Raw genomic sequence first — 25,830 nt, 5'->3', positions numbered from 1 at the left:
AAGATGTCCTTGAGGGCGCTGACAAGGACCCTAGAGTCCAAGAACCTCCAAAAGAGGTGCGCCCTCGGACTCAAGAAAAGGGTGTGACAAACGCCCTTGAAGCTGAGGCTTCCTCCTCCTCCCTCCATCCTCCCAAACTCAACGTGCCAACATAGGCCCGATCTCAAAGAAAAGGGATCAGCCGAAAGGGAAGGAAGTTGTGGAGGTAGGAAAGGGTTCTGTATCCAAGGAGCCCGAGGTTGAAAAGGGTGCAAAGCAAGCCCGCACCATACAGACTAGGTCGGAAAGAAGAACCGACCAACAGGCGGTCGTACGCGCCCCTGGATGGCTTCCTCGACCTTTCTATGGACGACGAGGTCATTACCGTGGATGCGTCCATTAGAAATTCCGATGAAGGACGGCGGCATGCGTCATGATGCTTTGGAGCAAGCACCTTACTCCCCGAGGATATGATTGAGCCGAAGAAAGAAAAGGGACCACACCGTCTTCATGACTTTGAAGCTAAAGGAGCTTGCAATGGTGAGTTTTCTCTAAAACCTTGACTTTTGTTTTTATTTCCTATATATATCTATACGTCTAAGGTTTATATGTTTTGTTTGGAAGGCCGTTCAATCTGCCCATAGAGGGAAGAAATTGCCATTAATTCCTATAAGTCTCTCGAGGGGCCGAGGAGTCCGAGGCGTGAAACCGCTCAAAGATCTCGGACCTTCATAAGAAGAAACTGCAGAGGTCACGGCAAATTGGCTAAGGTTGAGAGTGCCAAGGCGGGCTTAGAGGCTGATGCGAAAACGACGACTAAGCAGGCCGAGGATCGGTGCCTAATGCTTCGCCAAGGCCGGGGATAACCTCTTAGTAGCACGAAGGCTCGTAGAGGATCTTAAAGAAAGATCCGCACGAGTCTGAGAAGGCCAAAGAAGAAGCCATCGAGGGCAAAGAAGAAGCCATTGAGGAGAAGAAAAGGTCGAGAAAGCAAAGGAAGAGGCCGAGAACTCGAGGGACCAAGCCGAACAAGACGGTTATGATATAGGCGTGAAGGGGAGGTCCTTGAAACCTTCAAGGCTCAGGTTCCCGAGGTATGTAGGCACTCGCCTCCAAGTGTGGAATGAGGCACTTTCCCAGCTGGGGTTGATGCCTCTTCCACTCTTTGGAAAGAGTGTCTACTATCCTCCTGAATCGCGCTTCTTCCATTCTTCGACACTTGGAAAGGCCCGAGGGATCATCCGAGGATAAGGGGTGATTTGGCTGAAGACTCAACTCTTCCCTGAAGATGCCCCTTGAACAACTTGACCCCTGCACAAGAAAAGGCAATTGAAGACGTACAGCTTCCAAGTGATCTTCGGGGAATCTTGAAGGATGAGTTGGGTGATCAAGCCTAACCCAATAACCTTGATAGATGATCCCAAAGGCAAAGGAATTGCCGTTGAGTCCTCGGCTCGGCTTCCATCTCCTCAAAGACTCCAAAGGCCTCTCGAAGATTAAGCCGAATGATGACTTGCTTGTTGTCTTTCCTTTCTTTATTTTTTATTTTGTCTCTCAGTGTAATACCTAAGTATAGGTGCAAAAGTACTTTTTTGGAATTTAATACAAGAATGAATGTTTGTTTTTTAGATGATTCTTATACATATATTTTTTTTGTTTTTATGCTGATCATATCATTCCATAAATATCATCTTCTCGTCTTTTACCAAAGTTACTAGCAACAACTTGAATTGAAATTTGATACTCCAGGAGGATTGAGTAATTGATCCGAGGATCGAGGCATACCAAGTTTCAGCTTGACACTTAGATGAATAAATTTAAAAATGTTAATTTTCCCAAAGTAGATGATCCGAGGACCAGACGTAACTTAGGTTTACGTTTAACACTTAGTAAAGAATATCAATTTAGACGAGGTATGTGGTCCGAGGATCCGAGGGCATACCAAGTTTTGACTTGACACTTAGATGAATAAATTTAAAAATGTTAATTTTCCCAAAGTAGATGATCCGAGGAGACGTAACTTAGGTTCGTTTAACACTTAGTAAAGAATATCAATTTAGACGAGGTATGTGGTCGAGGGATCCAGGCATACCAAGTTTCAGCTTGACACTTAGTTGAATAAATTTAAAATGTTAATTTTCCCAAAGTAGATGATCCGAGGACCAGACGTAACTTAGGTTCTGTTTAACACTTAGTAAAGAATATCAATTTAGACGAGGTATGTGGTCCGAGGATCCAGGCATACCAAGTTTCAGCTTGATACTTAGATGAATAAATTTAAAGTGTTAATTTTCCCAAAGTAGATGATCCGAGGACCGAGACGTAACTTAGGTTCATGTTAACACTTAGTAAAGAATATCAATTTAGACGAGGTATGTGGTCCGAGGATCCGGAGCATACCAATTTTCAGATTTATACTTAGTTGAATAAATTTAAAGTGTTAATTTTCCCAAAGTAGATGATCGAGGACCCGGACGTAACTTAGGTTCGTTGACAACATTAGTAAAGAATATCAATTTAGACGAGGTACGTGGTCCGAGGATCCGAGGCATACCAAGTTTCTTGATACTTAGATGAATAAATTTAAAGTGTTAATTTTCCCAAAGTAGATGATCCGAGGACTGAGACGTAACTTAGGTTCGTTTAACACTTAGTAAAGAATATCAATTTAGACGAGGTACGTGGTCGAGGATCCAGCATACCAAGTTTCGGCTTGATACATAGATGACTAAATTTAAAAATGTTAATTTTCCCAAAGTAGATGATCCGAGGACCGACGTAACTTAGGTTACGTTTAACACTTAGTAAAGAATATCAATTTAGACGAGGTATGTGGTCCGAGGATCCGAAGGCATACCAAGTTTCGGCTTGACACTTAGTTGAATAAATTTAAAATGTTAATTTTCCCAAAGTAGATGATCCGAGGACCGGACGTAACTTAGGTTCTCGTTTAACACTTAGTAAAGAATATCAATTTAGACGAGGTATGTGGTCCGAGGATCCGAGGCATACCAAGTTTCGGCTTGATACTTAGACGAATGAAGATAACGAATATAATGTAGTTTACAACAAAGAAACGGCCGAAGTGCCCTTTATTTAGTAATAGTACCTTCGTAGATTATTTACATTCCGGGGACGTTGTACAACATTCTCGTCCAAATCTTCCAGATTGTAGGCCCTATTCCTTGCGACCGAAGTAATACGATAAGGTCCTTCCCAGTTGGGCCCAATTTTCCCCACGCAGATTCTTCTTCATCGTGCCCAAAACTTTCCTTAATACTAAGTCACTGGTCCAAGAGGTCGAAGTTTCACATGAGAATCATATCCCTGCTTGAGCTTATGTTGATAATAAGCTAGTTGAACCATGGCGCTTTCTCGCTGTTCCTCAACTAAGTCTAAGTTTCTCATTAATAGATCATCATTGCTATTCCGAAATAAAGGAGCTTTTCTTGAGTCGGAACCCGGTTTCTAAGGGGATTATTGCCTCGGCTCCATAAGTCATGGCGAAGGGTGTTTCACCTGGATCTTCGTGGTGTAGTTCTATACGTCCACAAGACATGTGGCGATTCTTCCACCCACCTCCCCTTGGCGTCACCCAACCTCTTTTTGAGTCCGCTCACTATTACTTTGTTGACGGCTTCGGCTTGCCCATTTCCTTGGGGATAAGCCGGAGTGGAATATCTATTCGTAATGCCCAGATCACGGCGGTATTTCCGAAAGGCTTTGCTATCAAATTGTAAACCGTTATACGAAATGAGAGTATGAGGGATGCCGAACCTGGTAACGATATTCTTCCATACAAACTTTTTTGCTTCCGTGTCTGCGATGTTTGATAATGGCTCGGCTTCAACCCATTTGGTAAAGTAATCCGTTCCCACGAGAAGCCACCGTCGGTTTCCCGTTGCTTTGGGGAAGGGTCCAACAATGTCCAAGCCCCATTGGGCAAAAGGCCATGGGCTAGATAGAGGATTTAGGACTCCACCTGGTTGATGTATGTTTGGAGCGAACCTTTGACATTGGTCACATTTCTTTGCATAATCTTGCGCTTCTCTCGCATATTTGGCCACCAATAGCCACAGTAAGGGCCCCTGAGCTAAAGACCTTCCTCCTGTGTGACTTCCGCAAATCCCTTCGTGTAGCTCTTCCAAAAGTAGCTCGTTGCCTCCTGGTGTATGCATAGCAAATATGGTCCCGAAAAGGAACGTTTGTACAATTTTTGGTCCTCGAGATAAGAAACGAGTGGCTTTTCTGCGAACCTTATCCGCTTCAGCTTTTTCTCCAGTAGGATGTCATTTCGAGAAATGTTACTATTTGATCCATCCAACTAGGTCGTCCTAATTTGAAGAATTTGAGTGGAGTTACCATCCGTCCAGTGGGCTTCAACGGTCTTCAACGAGGATAACTCGTGGTAGACTTTGTGCCGAGGACGTCGCGAGCGTGGCTAATGAGTCGGCATGGGTATTGCCACATCTGGATACATGCAATAGTAGAAAAGACTCAAATTTAGATTGCATAAACCTGACACAGGTTAGGTATTCTCGCATTGGAATCCACTTGCTTCTAGCTTCCCTTCTACTTGGCCTACCACCAATAGTGAGTCCGAGAACATTTGCACCGCCTTTCCTCCCATTTTATGAACCATGTTCATCCCTGCGAGGACCGCTTCAGCACTCGCTTCGTTGTTGGTGGCCGAGAATCCTAATCTCGGGGATTTCTCAAAAGTAATACCCTCTGGATATCAAAACTAATCCGATACTGATCCCACTCCGTTCTTTGCTCCATCAACATGGACTTTCCATAACGGAGGCCCTTCACACGAAATCATGCCTACTGATTTTGTACCCATGCCTTCTGATAGTCTTCTAACGAAGGCTCGCAAACTCGCCACAAGGTCCGCGATGACCTGCCCCTTTATAGAGGTGCGAGGCATATACTTGATATCGAAAGCTCCTAAGGACGGTTCCCATTTGGCAATTCTTCCCATATACGCACTTCGCAAAATTGATTTGAGGAGGGAGTTGTGTAAGAACAACAACCGTATGAGGACTTGGAAGTAATGGGGAAGTCTTCGTGTAGCATGTACCACGTGCCAAGATAGCTTTTTCCGGTGGCAAATAACCAGCTCGGCCTCATGCGAGAGATTTGCTTACATAGTACACCGGTCTCTCGGATGTTATTGTCATCTCGGATAAGAACCAGGATGAACTTGCATGTTTAGCCACCGCAATATATGCAAACGAGAATCTCATCAACCTCCTCGGTCGAGACATAACCGGTGGTCGCGAGAGATATTCTTTTAGCTGTTGGAAAGCTGCTGCACACTCCTCGGTCCATTCAAAACCCTTCCATTTATTTAATAAGCGAAAGAAAGGCCTGCATCCGCGGACCGAGATATAAATCGGTTGAGAGCGACGGTCCATACCGTAGTCTTTGCACCTCTTTAGGATTCCGAGGTGGGTGTAAGCTGCTTATTGCCTTAACCTGAGCAGGATTCACTTCAATTCCTCGGTGAGTCACCATATATCCTAGAAACTTGCCCGACCCCACACCGAAAGAGCATTTAGAGGCATTGAGCCGCAATTTATACTCTCTTAGCTTCGAAAAGTGTTGCTCGGATCTTCCGATGTGCGAAACTTCTTTACTCTTTACTACCATATCGTCCACGTATACCTCAATATTTTTCCTAGCCGTGCCTCAAACATCCTCGTCATCATCCTTTGGTAGGTAGCCCTGCGTTTTTCAAGCCAAAAGGCATTACCTTATAATGATAATTTCCCGTAGGAGTGACGAATGCCGTCTTCTCCCTGTCCTCGACGGCTAAAGGTATCCTGGTGATAACCTTGGAAAGCATCAAGAAAACTCATCCGAGGATGTCCAACGGTAGCGTCAACCGGTTGATCAATCCGAGGCATCGGGAATGAGTCCTTTGGGCAAGCCTTGTTTAAATCTGTGAAATCTACACATACTCTCCACTTCCCATTCTTCTTTTTCACCACCACAGGTATGGGCTAACCATTCGGGATAAAACACTTCTTTGATAGCCCCTGCCGCTTTGAGTTTGAGCACTTCCTCTTTGACGGCTTCCGAATGTTCCTTTGAGGACCTCAGGGTGGTTGCCTCCTCGGCACTGCCATTTGGATTGACCCTTAAATGATGACATATGAAGTTCGGATCTACAACCCCGGGGGCCTCGTACGCGTTCCAAGCAAATACATCCATATTTTTCTTTAAAAATAAAATCAGCTCTGTCTTCTTCCTTCTGCGGCAATCGAACTCCAACCTGGAAGAACTTTTCAGGATCATTGTCTATGATAATTTTCTCCAATTCTTCACACGTTGCTTCATCTACCTCGGCTATGGGGAAGAGATTTTGATTGCTATGCTTCACCGTTAGCCGAGGACGGCAGAGTCGGCAGGTTAATTGCGACGTGCAGCCGTGACACACTTTGTCGAGCCACAGACCGACTCCCAAGTAACTCCACCACTTTCGATCTCCGAGAATGAAATTTGATTTTGACATGCAAGGTTGAGGAAACAGCCCCTAACGCATGCAGCCAAGGTCTCGCCACAATAGCCGTATAGGGAGAGTAGGCATCGACTACGATGAAATCTACGTCTACTACCTCCTGGACTAATTGCACGGGCGGTCTAATCTGTCCCTTTGGAACGACGGCTCTCCCTTCGAAGCTTATCAAGGGTGAGTCATATGGCATAAGATCTTCAACTCTTAACTTCAAGCCTCTAAATAGGTCGGGGTGTACATGATATCTGCACCACTACCTTGATCAACCATTACCCTCTTTACATCATAGTTCCCAATTCGAGGGTTACCACTAAGGCATCATCATGAGGCTGGATGGTCCCCATCTTGTCCTCTTCAGAGAAACTTAGGACCTGGCAGGATACTTGCCTTGATCCTCTTCGGGCTGATCCCGTGACTCCTCGGCCAATGTTCGAGCAATGACATTACCCGAAAGGAGGCGAGCCGGTCCTACCGGGTGCCGCAAAAATGACGTTGATAGTGCCTAGAGGAGGTCCGGATGAAGGACCGTCGTGGTTTGCCACTCCCGATTGGTTTCCTCGCCGTTGGTTGGGTACGAAGCTGCTTGACTTTCCCTCTTTAACCAATTGTTCCGAGATGATTCCACAAAGTGCGACATCCTCGGTGGTATGACCTCTCTCAGGTGATAATGGCAGTGGAGATTTTGGTTGCGTCTCAAAGGGTCCCCTGCCATTTTATTTGGCCATTTGAAAAAGGCTCATGCCTTATTTTCTCCAACGATTCTTTGCCGCACGGCTCCCCGAAGACGGTGTTGACCACTTGGGGGTACGTGGCCGGCCACACTGGAAAATCCCGCGTAGGCCTATTGTTGTTGTATCGGTCCGACCCCAGAAATCCCTCCTTTCTTGTGGGATAACCTTCGCCTTGCCCTTTCCCCTGCTGATCTTCCTCAACCCTTTTGTACTCGTCGATGCGATCCATCGATCCGGCGTACGCTTCTTGACAGTTTCTTCGTTAAGGATTTCCTCAAGTCATGCTCTGTTGGTAGGCCGACCTTGAAGGTCCTTATTGCTACATCGTCAAAGTCTCTCCGTCAATTTCGTTGAACATTTCCCGGTCCGGTCCGAATATGTTTTCGGGGTTTCCCCTTCCCTCATGGCCATGGATAGTAAAGAATCCAATGGACGAGGAACTCTCTTGCACGTGATAAAGCGAGAACCAAATGCCCTAGTAAGCTCTCTTTGAAAGAATCAATGGAGCCTGCCCTTAAGCCGTCAAACCATCTCATGGCTACGTGCCTAGGCTAGAAGGAAAAATCTTGCATAACAAAGTTTCATTCCTGGAATGTTAGACCGCCATTCTGCGGCCGAAGTGGCTTACGTGCTCTACAGGATCCGTCCGACCATTGTAAAGAGTGAAGGCCGGTTGTGTGAAGCGCCGAGGCAACCTTCCTTCTTCCAATCTGTGGCGAGGGTGACACAGGAGATTTGGTGCAATGCTCTTCCCATTGCGTCATTTCCTAAGCCCCAGGGGTAGTCTGCCTGCCACGTCTCCCATGCGGATTGTCTTCTTCGGAAGAGGCATATTCACCTGGGGAGTTCCTGATCTTTGCCCGTAATTGTCATCCTCGGATCCTTCCGAAGAGGGGTCGAGAGGTCGGAGGAGTTCTCCTTCGCCTCTCGTGGCGCAATCTCCTCTTTAGGCCGTCAATCTCCTTCTGCATGGCCACAGCATTTCTTTCATAAGGAGCTCTGCTTCCTCCTTGCGAATGACTTGCACTTCGATGGTATGTGTAGTATGTACACTTCCCTCTCGGTTCTCTCCGTGATCGAGGATGCAAGGAGAGATCCTCACGCGAGAGCCCACGGACTCGCACCGCGTTGTGGTCCGATCCTACCATGATGTCCTAAACTTCCTTAAAGACTAAATCCCCACGAGACGGCGCCAATTGTAAGGTCACAATTCAAGTTCCCAAACTACGACTCGGGAGAAAAATGGGCTTGAAAGACCTTTCTTTACAATGAATTTGTAGAGGATGGGCTTGTAATTTAGATTTCAAGGATGGTTTAGACAATTACAAAAAGAACGGGCTTTGGGCCCCAGAAGAGAACAAAGAATCGTTTGCAAAGAGTAAGACGAAATCGTCCTGATTGTGTCCGAGGATGGTTTCTAATGATATTTCTCAAGTTTGGATACAAGTGTTGATTATCATTTACTATTGGCTCTATCTCTTTTACTCGAAGTCTCTCCCTTCTTCGTATGCCTTTCCGCCTATTTATATCCTTTCCTTTCCCTTCATCACCTTCCACTTTTCTGGTTGCAATCCCCCTTTTTGGATACTTGTCCCATCCATTCTTCCCTAACGCCCGCTGGGATTAGGGACCAAGTTCCGAAGCTTCTTTGGTCCCATCCTTCCATCATACTATACGGTCGGTGTATCAATTTACAGAAGCTTTTAATGTATGGGCGGTAGCAGCATTTTTTAGACATTCCACCGTTCTTTCTCTCGCCCTCCACGTATACCGTGCATCCCCATAATTGTAGGACTCATTATAATATAACCCAGGGATACCAAACTTCTCTTTCTATGTCCTCGGCCTTGAAATCCGAGGACAAATCTACTCCTCGGACGTGTTTGGATATGTAAATAGTCCACGGCCATTTTGATGTCTTCGGATTTTGGGTTTCCAGCCCAAAATACTTCGTTGGGCCATCCTTCATATGCTATTGGGCCCAATACCCCTACAGTGGATTATAATTGAATGTTTTTTGTGGACAAAAAATAATTTAAGTGGTAAGTTCAAATTAATGCTAATAAAATTTACTATTTATATTTGTTATAAAAATATTATAGAAATAACACTTTTACTTTATTCATTCCGTCCTATTTTATTCATTCATCTAGAAAATTTTAATAATAATTGAATGAAGCAAAATGTCATCTAATACATTATCTATCAAATAAAGAAAAATTTTATTAATTAAATTCATATAATAAAGAGATTTGTAATTCAATTAACTTTTAATTAATATAGAAAACAGTTTTGTAATTCAATTCTTTTTTTTTTTATAATGATTTTAATGAAATGTTAAAATTTTGTCTCCGTAATTGTAGCTATAAAAGTTGTTAAAGGTATATTAATTAGTGAACAAACCAGTTGCAACTTGCAAGTTAGAGAGAACTAGACCACGTTTTTACGCAGAGTTATAATTATATACTATATCCTTTCAGCTGAATTACATGTGCTTCAATTTAAATTTTTTTTTTTTTTTTTCATTGTAGTCTTCCGCAAACCGACAAGCAACTGCTATTTAGGCTTTTGGTTGAACATTATAAACAGACAAATTAACTATTGATATGTAGACTTTTTTTTTTTTGAGGGGGCAAAAATATGTTAGACTTGGTCAAGAACGAAGACCTGATTAATTGCATTTCAAACAATTTCGCTAATCATGGACTCGTTATTTCTTAAATTAAAAAAAAAAAAAAATCATGTTTCAAGTAGGACCAACATCAATTCAGGGAAAATTAAATAAATAAATAAATAGGAGCAACATCAGACCCAGTTCAAGTTTGAAATAGAAAAATGAAGAGAAAAGTCCTTTGAAACTTTGACTTTGGATTTATCAGCTTTTCTTTTCTTATTTTCTTTTTTGGTTTAAGATGTTGTTTGTGGACTTCTCTCGGTGAGAAGTTTCAAAAGGGTCTAGAAGAAAGGTAGCTGGTTGATATATATATATATACAAACACTCTAAACGAGTCTGATTATTGAGCAAAAAATAGTTTCATTTGATTAGCTTTATTTTTTTGGATAAATATTTGATTAGCATATTATCAAATGTTGCAAGTAGGGGTGTTCACCAAACCACATAAACCGTACAAACCACACCAAAATCGCCCACAAAATGGCATAATCGTACCGCACCGCAAGTAATAGTGCACCACACCACACCACCACATGATGCAGTGCGGTTTGCGGTACCGCACCCTTTCTATATATTAATATATTTAATTATTTTTAATATTAAATATATTAACAATAGTTTAAAAACCCTAGTTTTCAAAAAAAAAAAGAAGTTGTTTGATAACCCTAGTAAGTGCTTTTAGGAAAGTCAGCCCAAAATAAAGAAAATTTAGCTCAATAGTTTAAAACTTAATCCAAAACAAAGGGAAAAATTAGTTTTGAGTTGGGTAGAAAAATCCCAAAATTTGAAAAATATACCAACTTCAAATCATTCAAACCACATCTTATACACCACACCACATATGTAACTGCAAAATTGAGGTGCGGTGCAATTATGGTTTTGGTTAAACTTTAAACCGCACTGCACATGTGACCACAAAAATAAGGTGCAGTGCAGTTATGGTTTTAGCTAAACCGCACCGCAAAGTACAATGCTAAAAATGGCCTAAAACCGCACCGCGAACACCCTAGTTGCAAGGATGTTTTCATACAAAGTAAATGTTTTCACAACTAAGAGTAGCAATTCATGTTTGTGTGTCAGAATCGTGTCGTGTCGACTTATGAGTATCCAACTATATGGATCAATACTAACCCAACATGTTTATTAAATGAGTTAAGATTCTTCAACCTTAACACGACCTATTTATTAAACGGGTCAATCATATTGACATGTTTATCAGATTTTATCAAAATGAAAAAAAAAAGTATTAACCAAATTGAATTATGAAAAACCAAAAAGATAAATATTTTTAATATAAAATTCAAAACTAATGAGTAACATCATCACAAATAATCATTCAAAACTAAAACATATTTCAAAATCACAAATAATCAATCATAATATGTCAAATAAAATAAACCACAACAACTATAAGTTTATATATCTAAGATTTGAAGGGTATATTGTTAAATTGTCATTTAATTAAATGAGTTAGACAAGTCAAACGAGTTCCATGGATTGAACACTAACCCAATTCGTTCATTAAACATATCAGTCATGTTAACCCGAATTTGATACTAATCCATTAAGCCTCAACTCATAACTTGCTAATTTTGTATCGTATCGTATCGGGTTTACAAGTCGTGTCCAATTTTGCCACCCCTATACACAACCTTCCATATTGCCAATCCCTGATTATATATATGTTGATTCTCAACAAAAAAGAGAAAAAAAAGAAAAAACAGAGAGAGATTATATATTTGTTCAATGATGAATGGTTAAGGTAACAGCTCCCTCCTTTGGTGGGAGAAGGGAATATATAAAGAATGAATTTTGAAGATATATTCTATATATTTCAATGTTTGAGAGTTTAATAGAAGGAATGAAAATTATAAAATGAATAGAAGAGAATCATTTCGTTCTCTTAAGTAAGACAAACACAAATTTATTAAATGAATTAAATTAACATGAAATATCAATTTTATTCACATTTTGAGGTAAGATAAATAAAAGTTGAATAATATAATAATAAATAAATAAATTTTAATTTAAGTTCAATTTTAAGCTAGATGTCATTCCATCTTTAATTTTGTGTAAAGTGTCTTTATATATAATATAGCTTCATGAATCTAAACTTAAAAAGGCTCAATTAATTTTTTTTAGATATTACTATATTAGGATTAGGATCCTTTATAGTTCTCAAGGTAACTATATAATGGAGTTCTAAAATCCTAACTCTTTATTTAAAAATAAGCATATTGGAATCTATCACAATATTAAATTTTTTTAATAGAATTAATCAACACATTATTAACACTTAAACGAACGTCAACTATTGTAATTTGAGTATCTATTTAAATTATTGATGATGTGATAAAATTAATTTCATTTAATAGTAAAATGAAAATATAAGATTTTAAGAACTATGCAATGAAGTTACCTAAATATTCTAAGGGTCTTAATCCCAATATCTAATCCTTGAGTCATGAAAATTCTTATATATTTGTGGCAGACTTGCAGTTGTTAAGTGTGATTTCATATGGAACAGACCCCTTCTTCCTATTGTATAATAAATTGAAATATTTTGGATTAGGTACAAAAGTTTAGAGTAATAAATAAATTTTAAAAAATTAGAAAATATTGCGACCAAATAAATCCTAAACACGATATCAATATCTAATTCTCAAGTCACAATTATCACATCATTAAAAAGAAAAAGGAAAATACAGTTATTGCTTGTCAAGAAACTTTACCTATTCTCTCTCTCTCTTAATTTACAAATTACAATTATAATTTATGATTAGAAAACTATAAAGTAGACACCAATTGAGAAGTGTGAAATGAGAAATGTGAATGCATAACAAATCCCTTTGTGACCTTTCTGTAGTCAAGAAATCGGAAAAGGACTTTTTGTTTAAATTTCAAGTAGCATTCACATACAAAAAATTCAACCTTTCACGCCGCGCGAAACCTAGTGCGTAATGCCGGCTTCAAAGTTTTCAAATAAAAACTGTCCGAGAGGCAAAAGGAACCTAACAAAAAAATAAAAACGTGTACACACAGAAGACCCCGAAAGTTACACTGCACCAATAGGCCTTTTTGGTGTTGTCTTTTATATATATATATATATATATATATATGTATGTATGTATGTATGTATGTATGTATGTATGTATGTATGCATGCATGCATGCATGTACGTCGTGTGTTTGTTTATTTTTAAAAAGAGCATCACTATAATTGGTTTAAAAGTTTTTCTTAATATTTCAATCTTCTTCTCTTTTTAGAGTTCTAAAGGCACCAAATTGGCCTTTAAATACACTAAAAATTTTAGCGTTCATTATATGGACCTGAACTAATTGAAGAATTTTTTTTTTTTTTTGGTGGATAAAAAAAAGGTGGAAAAATAAAAGGATATAAAAAATGGATTAAAAAAAAGAGGTTTATAATCTTAGAAATCGATTCTAACATGTGATTCAATTTACCTGCTATCAGCCAATGTTTGTCAATATCAATACCACGTGACAATAGTGAGTCATCATGGTCGTTATTTAAGTATTATATATATATATATATATATGTATATATCTGTTAATTTTAATTATCTAATGTCTCTCTTTTGTAATTGTGTGTCCAATTAGATAACACATCAAACTCTCATTTAAAAAAAAACACACCAAACTCCATATTAACATATATTAACATGTATGAACCAATTTCAAGGAGTTAGCTAAGTGATTTCTAAGACCTTATGATATCAATAAGATTTTGAGGTTTTATCTATTTGAAGCTACTCTTAAGGAATTCCTCCTTCTAATAATTTCATGTGTGTGAGACGGATATACCTGAGGAAATAATTAGATTCAGATATTTGAAAAGTTTTTGATACCTTTATTTGTCAAAAAGAAAAGAAGAAGTACAAACCAAATTTAAATATTTTGCATTATTTAAGGATAAGATTGTTATTTTTGAAATTTGAGGGATGAGTTTAAAATATTGAACAAACTTTAAAGATCAAACGTGAAGTTACTTCTTTAAAACAAAAAAAATGTTATGTTGTATAATTTTGTTAAAGATCTCAACATTTGCTCAAATTACTTGAAGAGCACTTTTTTATTTTTCAAGGAAGCTTACCTTCAAAATCCCCTATTTCTGCATCCATGGAAGTCGTCATCAAGCTATGAGATTATATATGTGGCTATTTTGATCTAAACTTTTTTTTTTTTTGAGGAACAATTTTTATCTAAACTTAGAATAGAAGGTTAGGAATTAGGATTGATGTGTATGATTTTGATTTTGGTTCCACGAGATCAGGGACAACGCCGTAGTCAATAAGGGAAAACGAAAGAATGATAAAAATTCAAGAATCAATGGTCCCCACCATATGGGAACACCCTTATCCTTTCGTAAAATCATGCTGACTTGAAATGATGTATGTATAATCCCTCACTAGAAGGGAAAATATCATAATGATGGATGAAAGGAAAAAAGAATAGAAAACAGATTTCTTGGAAGAAACAGCCTGCTTGAGCCTTTAGGTAATCCCAACTTGTTACATGGTTGGTAGATGATGTAAAAGGATTTCTTGATAATTGGGTAAAAATATTGTAAGAGGTTAACAACAATGATCATATATATATATATATATATATATATATATATATATATATAACATCTAAATCAACTTTTTACCTAAGTCTAAATCATATTCTTGTTTTTGGGTTTATTTTATTTGTTAGCTGAGTGGTCTTAAATCAAAGTTCCGGTTACTACCCATGGGTTTACATTCATTTATTAATTTGCCTTCTATTTTGTATGTACAAAAGTTTGGGTTTATGACTTCAACAAGTTATATTGTCAAATGCCTTATAATTGAATTGTCACCTCCTATGCACAAAATGCTTGGGGGTAGGGAAAAAATTCGAGCTGCAAGATTAGCAGCATATTGTAATATCTCTTAAAAAAAATTTCAGGTTATATTTAATGTTATCATTTTATATATATATATATATATATATATATATATATATTTATATTATTGGATACAATTTTTTTTAAAACCACAGTTGAATTATATTCTTTCTATGCTTGCAAATTAAATTTCAAGATAATTTGAGATTAATAACTATCTCATCTCTATTATATATAAATTTTGAGTTTTATATTTTAAAAATATGCATAAAAAAAAACATATAAATGAAATAGTAAATAACACTTGGTTGACATAAAATTTAATATTTGTTTTAAGAATGTAGAAAATATATAATCCAACAATAAGATCATGAATATATTAAGTCAATAAAAAGTTATAAGATAGTGTAATATTGCTTAAAGTTGTACCATGTTGAAGCTTAACTAAATTATATATATAAAAAATAGAATTAATTAAAAAAACAAGGTTGAAGCTTAACTATTGTAAGAACACGTTTTGCTCCCAAAACCCAAAAGAAAATGTCAATGGCCCAAAGAACCCAAATCAATGAATTTTTAGAGAGTGGATATGAAACTAAACTTTCAATGAGTTAAATGTATGATGATCACAATGGGTTAGTAGTTATTAGAAAGCATGAAACAAACAGTTTAAACAAGGAAAATCCTCCTCGGCAAAGTCCGAGGAAGGTGATTCTTATATATTTCTCTTAAACTGAACCATAATTACAATTCTTGGGTGTACAGTGATTTATCTTCCAATTCTCTCTCCTCCCTTGTAATGAGATTTTCCTTCTTTGTATTCCCCAAAAGTTAGCTGTAGAGCATTCAATGCGGTGGTAGTAGCTTTCTTCTCAGATATCTCCCAACTTTCTTTTGTCTTATCCCCACTTGATGTTTATCCTTGCATGAATGATTGTTTGTTGCATTGTTCTTGACGAAAGGTTGGACTTATGACCTCTACTCTATTTAGCCAAGAAGGCACTTCTCCTTGAACAACATTTCCAGTTCTTCATGATCAAACTCCTTCCACGAACCACTATCCTGTAGGTCTCCGTCACTATTACCTATCCTCGGACTACTTAATATTCTCGGACACAACCCATGGCCCAATACCCACATTTGGGCCCTTTATCCCTACAACTACCAAGTCAGACAAGTTTGAGTGACAAAACTTCTACCAGGTCTAATTACAAACATATTTTAAAACTAGGATTCTTGTAACCTTGTTCGGAGCTCATTCAAAGTAGTTAAGCTCCCCTTTATTATTTAAATGGAAAATATATCAATTTGTTAACTAGAGCCACGTGCACGCTGTTTAGACTAATTAAAGCCACTTTGTTATTTAATGAGATTTATGACCGGGAAGAAATTAATAAAAAAATTTAAGAGAATATTTGTGACTTGTGACTGACAATCTTGCTAATGACTTTTTGCTCTTCTTGTCATGATCAAGAAGAACTTTGAGTTGGGGCTTCCCTCAAATTTAATTCGAAAATTATTGGCAATAGTGGCCTTCTTCTTCTTTGTTTTACTTGAATAGCATAATTTAGTATTAGTTTCTCACTCCCAAATAGCATAATATGGTATTAGATTCTTCACTCTTTGTTCGAATACTCTTCCTTTTTTAAATTAAAAAAAAAAATATAATAGTTTTAAGTTGTAATCTCCGGTAGTTATTTTTAAGTTAAAAAAACGCGTGTCCAAATTTTATGGATTTTAAATTTATATTTGAATTTAAAGTTATTTTTAAATCCCTCCCTGTTGTGTGTGTATTTGTTTCTTAAAAAAAAGTTATTTAAATTATAATTGCAAATAGTTATATTTTGAGTATAAAATGTGTCCTAATCTTATGAAATTAGAATTTAATCTGAATTTTAAATATAGTAATTAATCCTTAATTTGTTCCTTTTTTATCAATAATTTTTCCTATTCTTAAAATCATTATCTACTCTTTTTACATAAGAATATTATTTTCTTTTCCTTTTTTGAGAAGCAATAAGAATATTAGTAGGACGGTATCATTAGTATTACCATTACCAACGTACTTTATCAATAGCTTATCAATAGCATTGCTCCTGGCATAGTGAAAGAATTTGTATTTCATACAAGAACTTTCTTTTGGTTTTAAAATTTGGAAAAATTCTTTGACATACATGTGAGGTTTGGAAGGTTTTTTTTTAATTTTTTTTGAGAAAGAGGTTTGGAAGTTAGTGGGCCTCAAAACGATATTCATCTCTTTTGGTAAAAACTTGTGATGTTGCGAGGCAAAAAAAGAAGAAAGAAGATGAAGAAGAAAGAAAGAGAGAAAGCACGAGATTTTGCGTGATTTAACCTTGTAATCTATATTTATATAGAAAGAGAAAGAAAATATGAGAGTTTACATGATTTGATCTTATAGTTTATATTTACAAAAAGTGAGTTTAAAGGGATAAACACTTACTCCTTCACTGTTTTTGATACTCCAATATATTACAATAGAATCCATATTTATTGTGGAGACTGCACACAAAAGTCAATTACAACTTCAGTTGGTCTAAAGTACTACATCGGTCAGTTTGAGAGTGAGTTTTTAGTTTATAAATCTCACTAGTACTTATAAAGTTTAGGCCTTTTTGTAAGTACTAGTGTTGTAAGTCTTGTTTTCTCACTCCCTTCTTCTCCATCCCTTTATCTCCGAAAAAAAAAAACTTCAATTCTAATCTTCTCTTAAAAAAAAACCTTAATTCTAAATTCTAATCTTATATTGATTGATTGCAACAATCCCATAGTTTCCTCTAACAATTAATACTCTCTTAGTTTATTAACTAATATTTTATGGTTTTCTCTAGCAATTAATATCTTGGTGTATTGCCTTCAATGACTCGGAAACTCAATTATACTTTCCAACATTGTAACAAGAATACCAAGTCACCTAGGTCATGGAGAAATTATAAGGTTCTCATGGTGGACAAGTGATATGGTCTATCATTCCAGTAAAAGGCTCTCATCTGTTTAAAATTATGGAGTTTTAAATAAAAACTGAATACTGACTCAGCAATTTTAAATATGTAAGAGTTTTTTGCTGGAATTTTAGACAAATGACGTGGTCCACCATGAGGACTATATAATTTCTCCAGGTCGCGGATACTTTACAACTATTTGTGTTCCACCAATCACATATTACTACGCATTTATTTTATTTTCCTTGTAAAACAATTAAAGTTTAATATGTGAAAATAAATCTAACACATGACATATTGTAATTGATGAAACACAAAAAGTAGTGCAGAAAATTTGTATTTGTCAAATAATAATCTATCAAGTGAATGTCATATAATTCAATTTATACTCTTTTGCCATAGATGGTCCCACCAACCTCCTACATGGTATTCACTTATTAGGAAGTGTACTGCTATAATCTAGTAAGTGTAGTCCCGTGCATATGTACGAGTATAATTAAAAATAATCACAATTATATGATTTAAATTATACATTTTTTTTAGAAGAGATTCAAATTATGTATGGTATTAACTTACACTTTTTTTAAACTATACATTTCTAAAATATGTACGGGTTTCTTATTATGTGTGTGTGTGTGTGTGTGTGTGTGTGTGAGAGAGAGAGAGAGAGAGAGAGAGAGAGAGAGAGAGAGATATTTAGAATTTAATTGATTTTAAACTCTTTTGTTTTTACACTCAATAATTCACTTGCCACAAAAATTAAAAACTTAGATGGACACGTGGCAGAAAATTAGACTCCAATTGAAAACCAATTTAGAATCTAATTGGATTTGGACTTTTCGATTTTTAGACTTAGTAATTTACTTGGTATAAAATTAAGGCGTAAATGCACTTTTAATCCCTACATTTTAGGGTAATTTCTATTTTGGTCTCTACATTTTCATTTCACCACTTTTAGTCCCTAAATCAATTAACGCGTTTCATTTTGGTCCTTACTGTTACTCATTTAACAAAAATTGTTGATGTGGCAAATGGCGTCCACTATTGGTACATTAAATACTGACGTGGTCAATAAAATAATATTAAAAATGCCACGTCAGCTTATAAATAAAAAAATATTTATTTATTTTAACTAAATAAAAAAATTAAAAACAGATTGTTTAAAAAAGAAATTAAATTAAAAAAAATTCTTCACATTATGTTCTTCCCAGTCATCACTAGTTCTTCCTCAAAATCAAGAACCTGCCAACATGAATAACACAAAATCAAAAGGCACAGATCTACAAAATACAAAGTTAAAAAAAGAAAAAGAAAAAAAGTTGACCATTAGATCCGCAATCAGAGACACAAAGCGGTGGCTTGAAGATCATCATCGATGCCGAAATCTTCATCCATCGGAGGAGGTAGATTCAGATCGAATGGCTGGATCTTACGAAACGAGGAGGTGAGAACACAGTAGTCGTCGTTATCATCATCAACCACCGAGGACGACGAGTCGCAGTCGCTACGGCAATCATCGGGTGCAACAGGGTTCACGATCTTGACCCTTGTGACCGGATTTGAAACAACCCTAGGGCCACTAAACGACTCGACGGTACCGCTCATACTACTTGTCGTTGGCCTGTTGGGTTGAATAGGATGGAACTTAGTACTGGCAGAAGAAGAAAATCTGGGCTGTTCATCTCTGATTGCTGGAAGAGTTGCTAGCTGAGGAGCGATGAGAGGGAAATAATTCACTCACATCTTATTTCAAAATCAACCGCACATAGATTTCTTGTTTTCAAGTCTGGGAATGATCAGCCAATCGGGATTCGATTTAGGTGATCACTGATCTGAAAAATGAAACAAAACGGAGATAAAATAGTTTGGTGAATGAGCAAGTGATAGCGAAGAGAAATTGAAAAGGGAAATGGGTTTGATGTTTGTATGGAGGGTTTGATTTTTCATATGATGTTCTGGGTTTGCTAGAGATTGAGGGTTAAGTTTGGGTTTGTGTTCTTTGAATCTTTGAACCTCTTTGTATTTTGTAAATCTGTGACTTTTGATTTTTGCGTGTATCATGTTGGCATGTTCTTGATTTTAGGAAGAACTCATGATGACTGGGAAGAAGATAATGTAAAGAATTTTTTTTTAAATTTAATTAATTTAATTTCTTTTTTAAACAATTTGTTTTTAATTTTTTTATTTAGTTAAAATAAATAAATAATTTTTTTATTTATAAGCTGATGTGGCATTATTAATATTATTTTATTGGCCACGTCAGCATTTAATGTGCCAACAGTGGATGCCATTTGTCACATCAGCAATTTCTGTTAAGTGAGTAACGGTTAGGACCAAGATGGAACACGTTAATTGATTTAGGGACTAAAAGTGGTGATATAAAAATGTATGGACCAAAATAAAAATGACCCCAAAATGTAGGGACTAAAAGTGCATTTACGCCTAAAATTAAATATTAAATAGGACACATGGAGCAAAATTAAAAATCCAATTAAATTCTAATTTAATTTTCTCTGAGCTTTAGCTATTAATATATATAGAATAAAAATATACTTTTGAATAAAAAACGTACTTCTTATGTAATAACAAATCACTTTAAAAAAAAAAATAACAAATCAATTTTCAAAACATCTTACATCCTACTTATTATTCTAAAACTCTATTTCATTTAAATATCTTTCTTTCATTCAATTTTATTTCTTCTTTAACCGTCTTAACATACGCTCAATTTAAACAATTTTTCTCTTGAAACATGGGTTTTTTAGCTTTTAAGAATGAATCTTGATTTTATTTTATTTTTCAAGGAAAGAAGCAAACTTCATGATGGTTTCTCGTCCAAATTCCTAACGAAACATAAAAATCCATTCATTGAACTTTTTTTTTTTTGAGAATACCTTTCATTGAACATTAATGTTCAATGATGGAGCCCAATCCATCAAAAGTGAAGAGGACAAGATTGCAAAGCATTCAACTATGGAGCCCAATCCATTCAATACAAAATACATTAATCCAAGTCATTCCCATCAAATACTAACCACAACTGACGGGAGGTAAACTCCAATGATCGTCCATGGAGGTCGTCCAGGAAGGAAGATGTTTGGATGAGGCTTTGTGTGGTCAAGCTTCATAAGAACCCCGCCATGTCGTCCAAGGTCATCATGAACCTCGTCCATGGAAAGGGTCATCCATAAAGGAAGGGCCTCCCGTAGATGTGAGGTACGCTCGGCTGGAAGTCCTCAGGACGAGGACCCCTGGACGAACCCTAGACACTTGGGAAAATTCCTGAGCGTGTAGTACAACTCCTTATTACATGCGTAACTTCTAATAAAGTTAGGTGAGAAATATGTAACTCCCAAGCAGTTGTGGAAGTTATCTTTGAACCCTCACACCTCCTCAAATCCAGGGGAGGTTATAAGTTTGATAACTGTTCTTAGGACACTATATAAACATTCATTCAGACAAAACAAAGGTACGTTTACATTTCCCAAAAAGTTGGAACTCCGAAATTATAGAGAGAAAACTAACTTTGCCATTGGAGGATCCTTGGCCGGCAACCCCGGTCACCTTTGATTTCTTTTCTTTCTTTTTCAAACCACCAAAGCAGCAAGTAGTCCTTTCAAGTCCGAAGCATCCAGCCTACTGATTTTCTTCGCATCATCAGTTGGCACCGTCTGTGGGAAATCAGTGTTCTTTTCGTTCGATTATCTGTTCTGTTTTCAACGTTAGCCTTTCCCAGACAAAAGGCTAAATGGTTCGAACAAGATCAAGGGCTACTAGCCCAGGCCACCAGGAGAGTAGAGATGCTTCTAGTAATCCCCTCCGCGATCGTCAATCAGCACCTGTCATGCAACCGCCTTCTGTTCAACATATACAGTCCATGGCTGCCAATATGGCGGAATTAACTCGTCAAAATTAGGAGTTGAACAGGGAGATCAATCTAAGGAGGCAGCGCCATGATGGGCACGCGGAAGGACGAGCCCAGGGTCAGGAAGGTGGAGGAGAAAATGTTGAGTCCGAAAATCAGACCAGGGGTACTACTTCAAGAAGAGTGCCACACTTGGAGAGGGAGATGGACCAGATGAGAAAAGCCATGGATGAGATGAAAGAGAACATGAGGCGGGCGAACCCCGTGGATGATTTAGTTCACCAAACGGACTCCATTTTCACGACTTCCATCAATAGTCACCCCCTACCTCTGAAATTCAAAATGCCTTCCTTGGATTTGTATGATGGAAATCGTGACCCGTGTGATCACATTGCTACTTTCAAGACGACCATGCACCTTCAAGGGGTCCCGAACGAGATTATGTGCAGAGCTTTCCCTACCACACTTAAGGGACCAGTACGAGTGTGGTTCAGCAAAATACCTCCAAATTCCGTGGGCTCATTCGAGGAGTTGAGTAAGTTGTTTGTCAATAATTTTATTGGAGGGCAACGCCACAAGCGTTCCTCTTCTAGTTTGCTGACTATTGAGCAAGGGGAAAACGAAAGTTTACGGTCTTTCATTACCCGATTCAATAGAGAAGCCTTGACAGTGGATGAAATGGAAGACAAGTTGTTATTGGCCGCCTTTCACAACGGGGTCAACTCTGACTTGTTCATCCATAAGCTCTACGAGCAGGAACCACAGACTATGGCCGAACTCGTCCATTCGGCCCAGAATTTCATGAATGCCGAGGACGCTATCATAGCCAAGAAGAGAAAGAGAGCAGAGCGCTTGGAAGCAGGTCACCAGCGTTACTCAGATCAGGGCCCTCGTCCAAAGAAGGCTCGGGTAGTCGAGAAAAAAGACAAGGATGGTAGGAAGGCAAGTTCCTCAGCGAGAAATCAGCAATACACACCCCTGAATATGCCACTAGAGCAGGTGCTTATGCAGATCAAGGATGATTTATCCTTAAAGTGGCTAGATAAAATGAAAGGAGATCCTAACAAGCGCAATAGGAACAACTATTGCCACTTCGTAGAGACCATGGGCATGACACAAACGAGTGCTTTGATTTAAAGTAACATATAGAGAATCTTATCAGACAAGGGAAGTTAAGGAATTTCCTTGGACGAGACCAGAGGGACGAGAAACTGAAGGCTAAGGTGGAGGAGTCATCACAACCCTCACTTGGAGAAATTAGAGTAATTATCGGAGGAACCTCGACAGCGCAGTCGTCTAAGTTGAGGAAGACATACCTAAAAGTGGTGCAAAACGTCCAGCTGTCTAGACGATCTCCCAGGACGAGGGAAGCAGACGAGCAAGCCATTACGTTCACGGACGAGGATGCTGGATGAGTTCACCACCCGCACGATGATGCGATAGTCATCACCCTACTTATTGCTGATTACATGACCAGGAGGGTGTTAGTAGACAATGGCAGTTCGACGGACATTTTGTATTACCCCACCTTCCAGCAAATGAGGCTAGGATGAGATCAACTTCGACCAGCGAATTCTCCATTGGTGGGATTTGGAGGAATGAAGGTGCAACCTGTGGGCACCATCACATTGCCAGTGATGGTTGGAGCGCACCCCCAGCAAATAACCAAAGAGGTAAATTTCCTTGTTATTGATTGTGCATCATCATACAATGCTATTATTGGAAGGCCAACTTTGAATAGTTGGAAGGCGGTAACCTCTACCTATCATTTGTCTGTCAAATTACCGACCAAGCACGATGTGGGCCAAGTACAAGGAGACCAGTTAGCCGCTAGAGAGTGCTACCTAGCCATGCTAGCAATGGACGAGCACGTCCAGACAATAAGCCTAGACGAGAGAAGGATCGCAGCCGAACCTATTGAGGTGTTAAAAGATGTACCTTTGGACGAGAGCAGACCCGAGAAGTTCACTAGAATTAGAGCGAACATGAAAGAAGAGGCAAAGCATACTCTAGTCCAGTTTTTGAAGAAAAGCCTTGATGCCTTTGCATGGAGTCATGAGGACATGCCGGGTATTGATCTGAGTGTCATTACTCACCGTTTGAATGTATGTCTCTACTCAAAACCAGTGCGTCAGAAGAAGAGGGTTTTTGCTCCTGAACGAGATAATGCTATCAAAGAAGAAGTTCAGAAGTTAATTACCGCAAAGTTCATCCGCGAAGTTTATTATCCAGACTGGTTGGCGAACGTAGTCATGGTAAAGAAGGCCAACGTCAAGTGGCGAATGTGCGTGGACTTTACTGACTTAAACAAGGCTTTCCGACCAGCTGGTGGACTCGACGGCAGGTCACAGGTTGTTGAGCTTCATGGACGCCTTCTCAGGCTACAACCAGATAAAGATGGATGAGGCAGATCAAGAAAAGACCTCATTCATTACTAGCCAAGGGTTATTTTTCTACAAGGTAATGCCCTTTGGTTTGAAGAACGCGGGGACGACTTACCAAAGACTGGTTAACCATATGTTCCATCCTTAAATCGGGTGAAATGTGGAGGTTTATGTGGATGATATGCTGGTAAAAAGCCTGGACAAGGGAAAGCATCTAGACGACCTTTAAGACACCTTCGATGCACTTCGGCGGTATAACATAAAATTAAATCCAAGCAAGTGTGCTTTCGGAGTTTTGTTGGGGAAGTTTTTGGGGTTCATGGTTTCGTATAGAGGAATTGAAGCAAATCCGGACAAAATCTAGGCGATACTGAGTATGGAACCACCGAAGAACATCAAAGAAGTCTAGTCTCTTATCGGACGAGTTGCCGCCCTTAACAGGTTTGTTTCGAAAGCTACTGACAAGTGTTTGCCATTCTTTAAAATCCTCAGGAAGGCATTTGAGTGGACAGACGAGTGTCAGAGGGCCTTCTAAGACCTGAAGACTTACCTCATGACAGCGCCATTGCTAAGTCCATCTGTACCTGGGGAGGAATTATATTTGTATTTGGTGGTGTCCCCACACGCTGTAAGCTCGGCATTGGTTAGAGAAGAAGGACGAGTTTAGAAACCGGTGTACTATACAAGCCGCGCATTAAGAGGGGTAGAAGGACGATATCCAATGATGGAGAAGCTAGCTTTTGCCTTGATTATGGCCTCTAGGAAGTTGAGGCATTATTTCCAAGCTCATATTATCAACGTCTTAACGGGTCATCCCGTAAAGAAGGCAATGAACAAGTTGGAAGCTACTGGACGATTAATACAGTGGGCTGTGGAACTTAACGAGTTTGACGTTAGATACCTTCTAAGGAGCGCGATAAAGGGGCAGACATTAGCAGATTTCATTGCAGAGTTCACCTCAGCCAGGACGAGCTGGACAAAGACGAGGGTGTTGAAAGGTGCATTATCAATGTAAACGGATTGTCCACACTATATGCAGGAGGGATTGGAGTCATACTTAAGTCCCTAGAGGGTGATAAGCTGGAGTACGTAGCCCGTCTACAGTACCAAACCACCAATAACGAGGCTGAGTACGAAGCTCTACTCAAAGGACTGGAATTGGCTAGGTCCCTAGGGGCGGAGCCGATAATAGTCAAAGGAGATTCTCAGCTAGTCATCAACCAAGTAAATGGAATGTGTGATGCTAAGAAAGATCGGATGAAGAAATACCTCAGCAAAGTGAAATGGCTTACACGAAAGTTTTCAGAAGTAAGTTTTGTTCAACTCCCTAGGAAGGAAAATATGGAAACAGATGCCTTGGCGAAAGCAGCTTTGGCAGGAGGAATAACGGACGAGTACGACAAGGTCCAATATATGCCAAGCATAGACCTTCCAGACATACAACAAATAGGAGAGAGAGAGAAAATTGGATAAGTCCAATAGTAATCTATCTTAAAGATGGAAGGCTTCTAGAAGACAAGGACGAAGCTAGAAAGTTAAGGGTTAGGGCAACCAAGTACGTCCTTATAAACGAAGTGCTGTACAAGCGAGGCTTTTCCCAACCTTACCTAAGGTGCTTGGCTCCGGACGAGTCAAACTATGTTTTGAGGGAAGTTCATGAAGGAGCATATGGGAATCATTCAGGAGTAAGATCGCTTATCCATAAGGTCATCCGTGCAGGCTACTACTGGCCTACAATTCAGGCAGATGTTAAGGCCTATGTCAGGGTGTGTGACCAGTGTCAGCACTATAGCAACATTCCTAGACAACTATCGGAGTACCAGA

At 38.4% G+C, this 25,830-nt stretch overlaps 1 protein-coding gene across 1 annotated transcript; it reads right to left on the bottom strand.

Annotated features, from left to right (window-relative positions):
- Positions 1–19,095: 19,095 nt before the first annotated feature.
- Positions 19,096–24,647, bottom strand: LOC142612044 (ethylene-responsive transcription factor 3-like). The gene is made up of 2 exons (XM_075784175.1): positions 24,591–24,647; positions 19,096–19,464 (listed from the first exon to the last, which is right to left on the bottom strand). Exons 1-2 carry the CDS (start codon positions 24,645–24,647, stop codon positions 19,096–19,098), a joined length of 426 nt encoding a protein of 141 aa, XP_075640290.1.
- Positions 24,648–25,830: the final 1,183 nt, after the last annotated feature.

The sequence above is a fragment of the Castanea sativa genome, chromosome 10 (assembly GCF_040712315.1).
Source record: "Castanea sativa cultivar Marrone di Chiusa Pesio chromosome 10, ASM4071231v1".
NCBI classification, from domain to species: domain Eukaryota; kingdom Viridiplantae; phylum Streptophyta; class Magnoliopsida; order Fagales; family Fagaceae; genus Castanea; species Castanea sativa.
The sequence above is the reverse complement of the archived record's forward strand: the minus strand, read 5'-3'. Positions and strand labels throughout refer to the sequence as shown.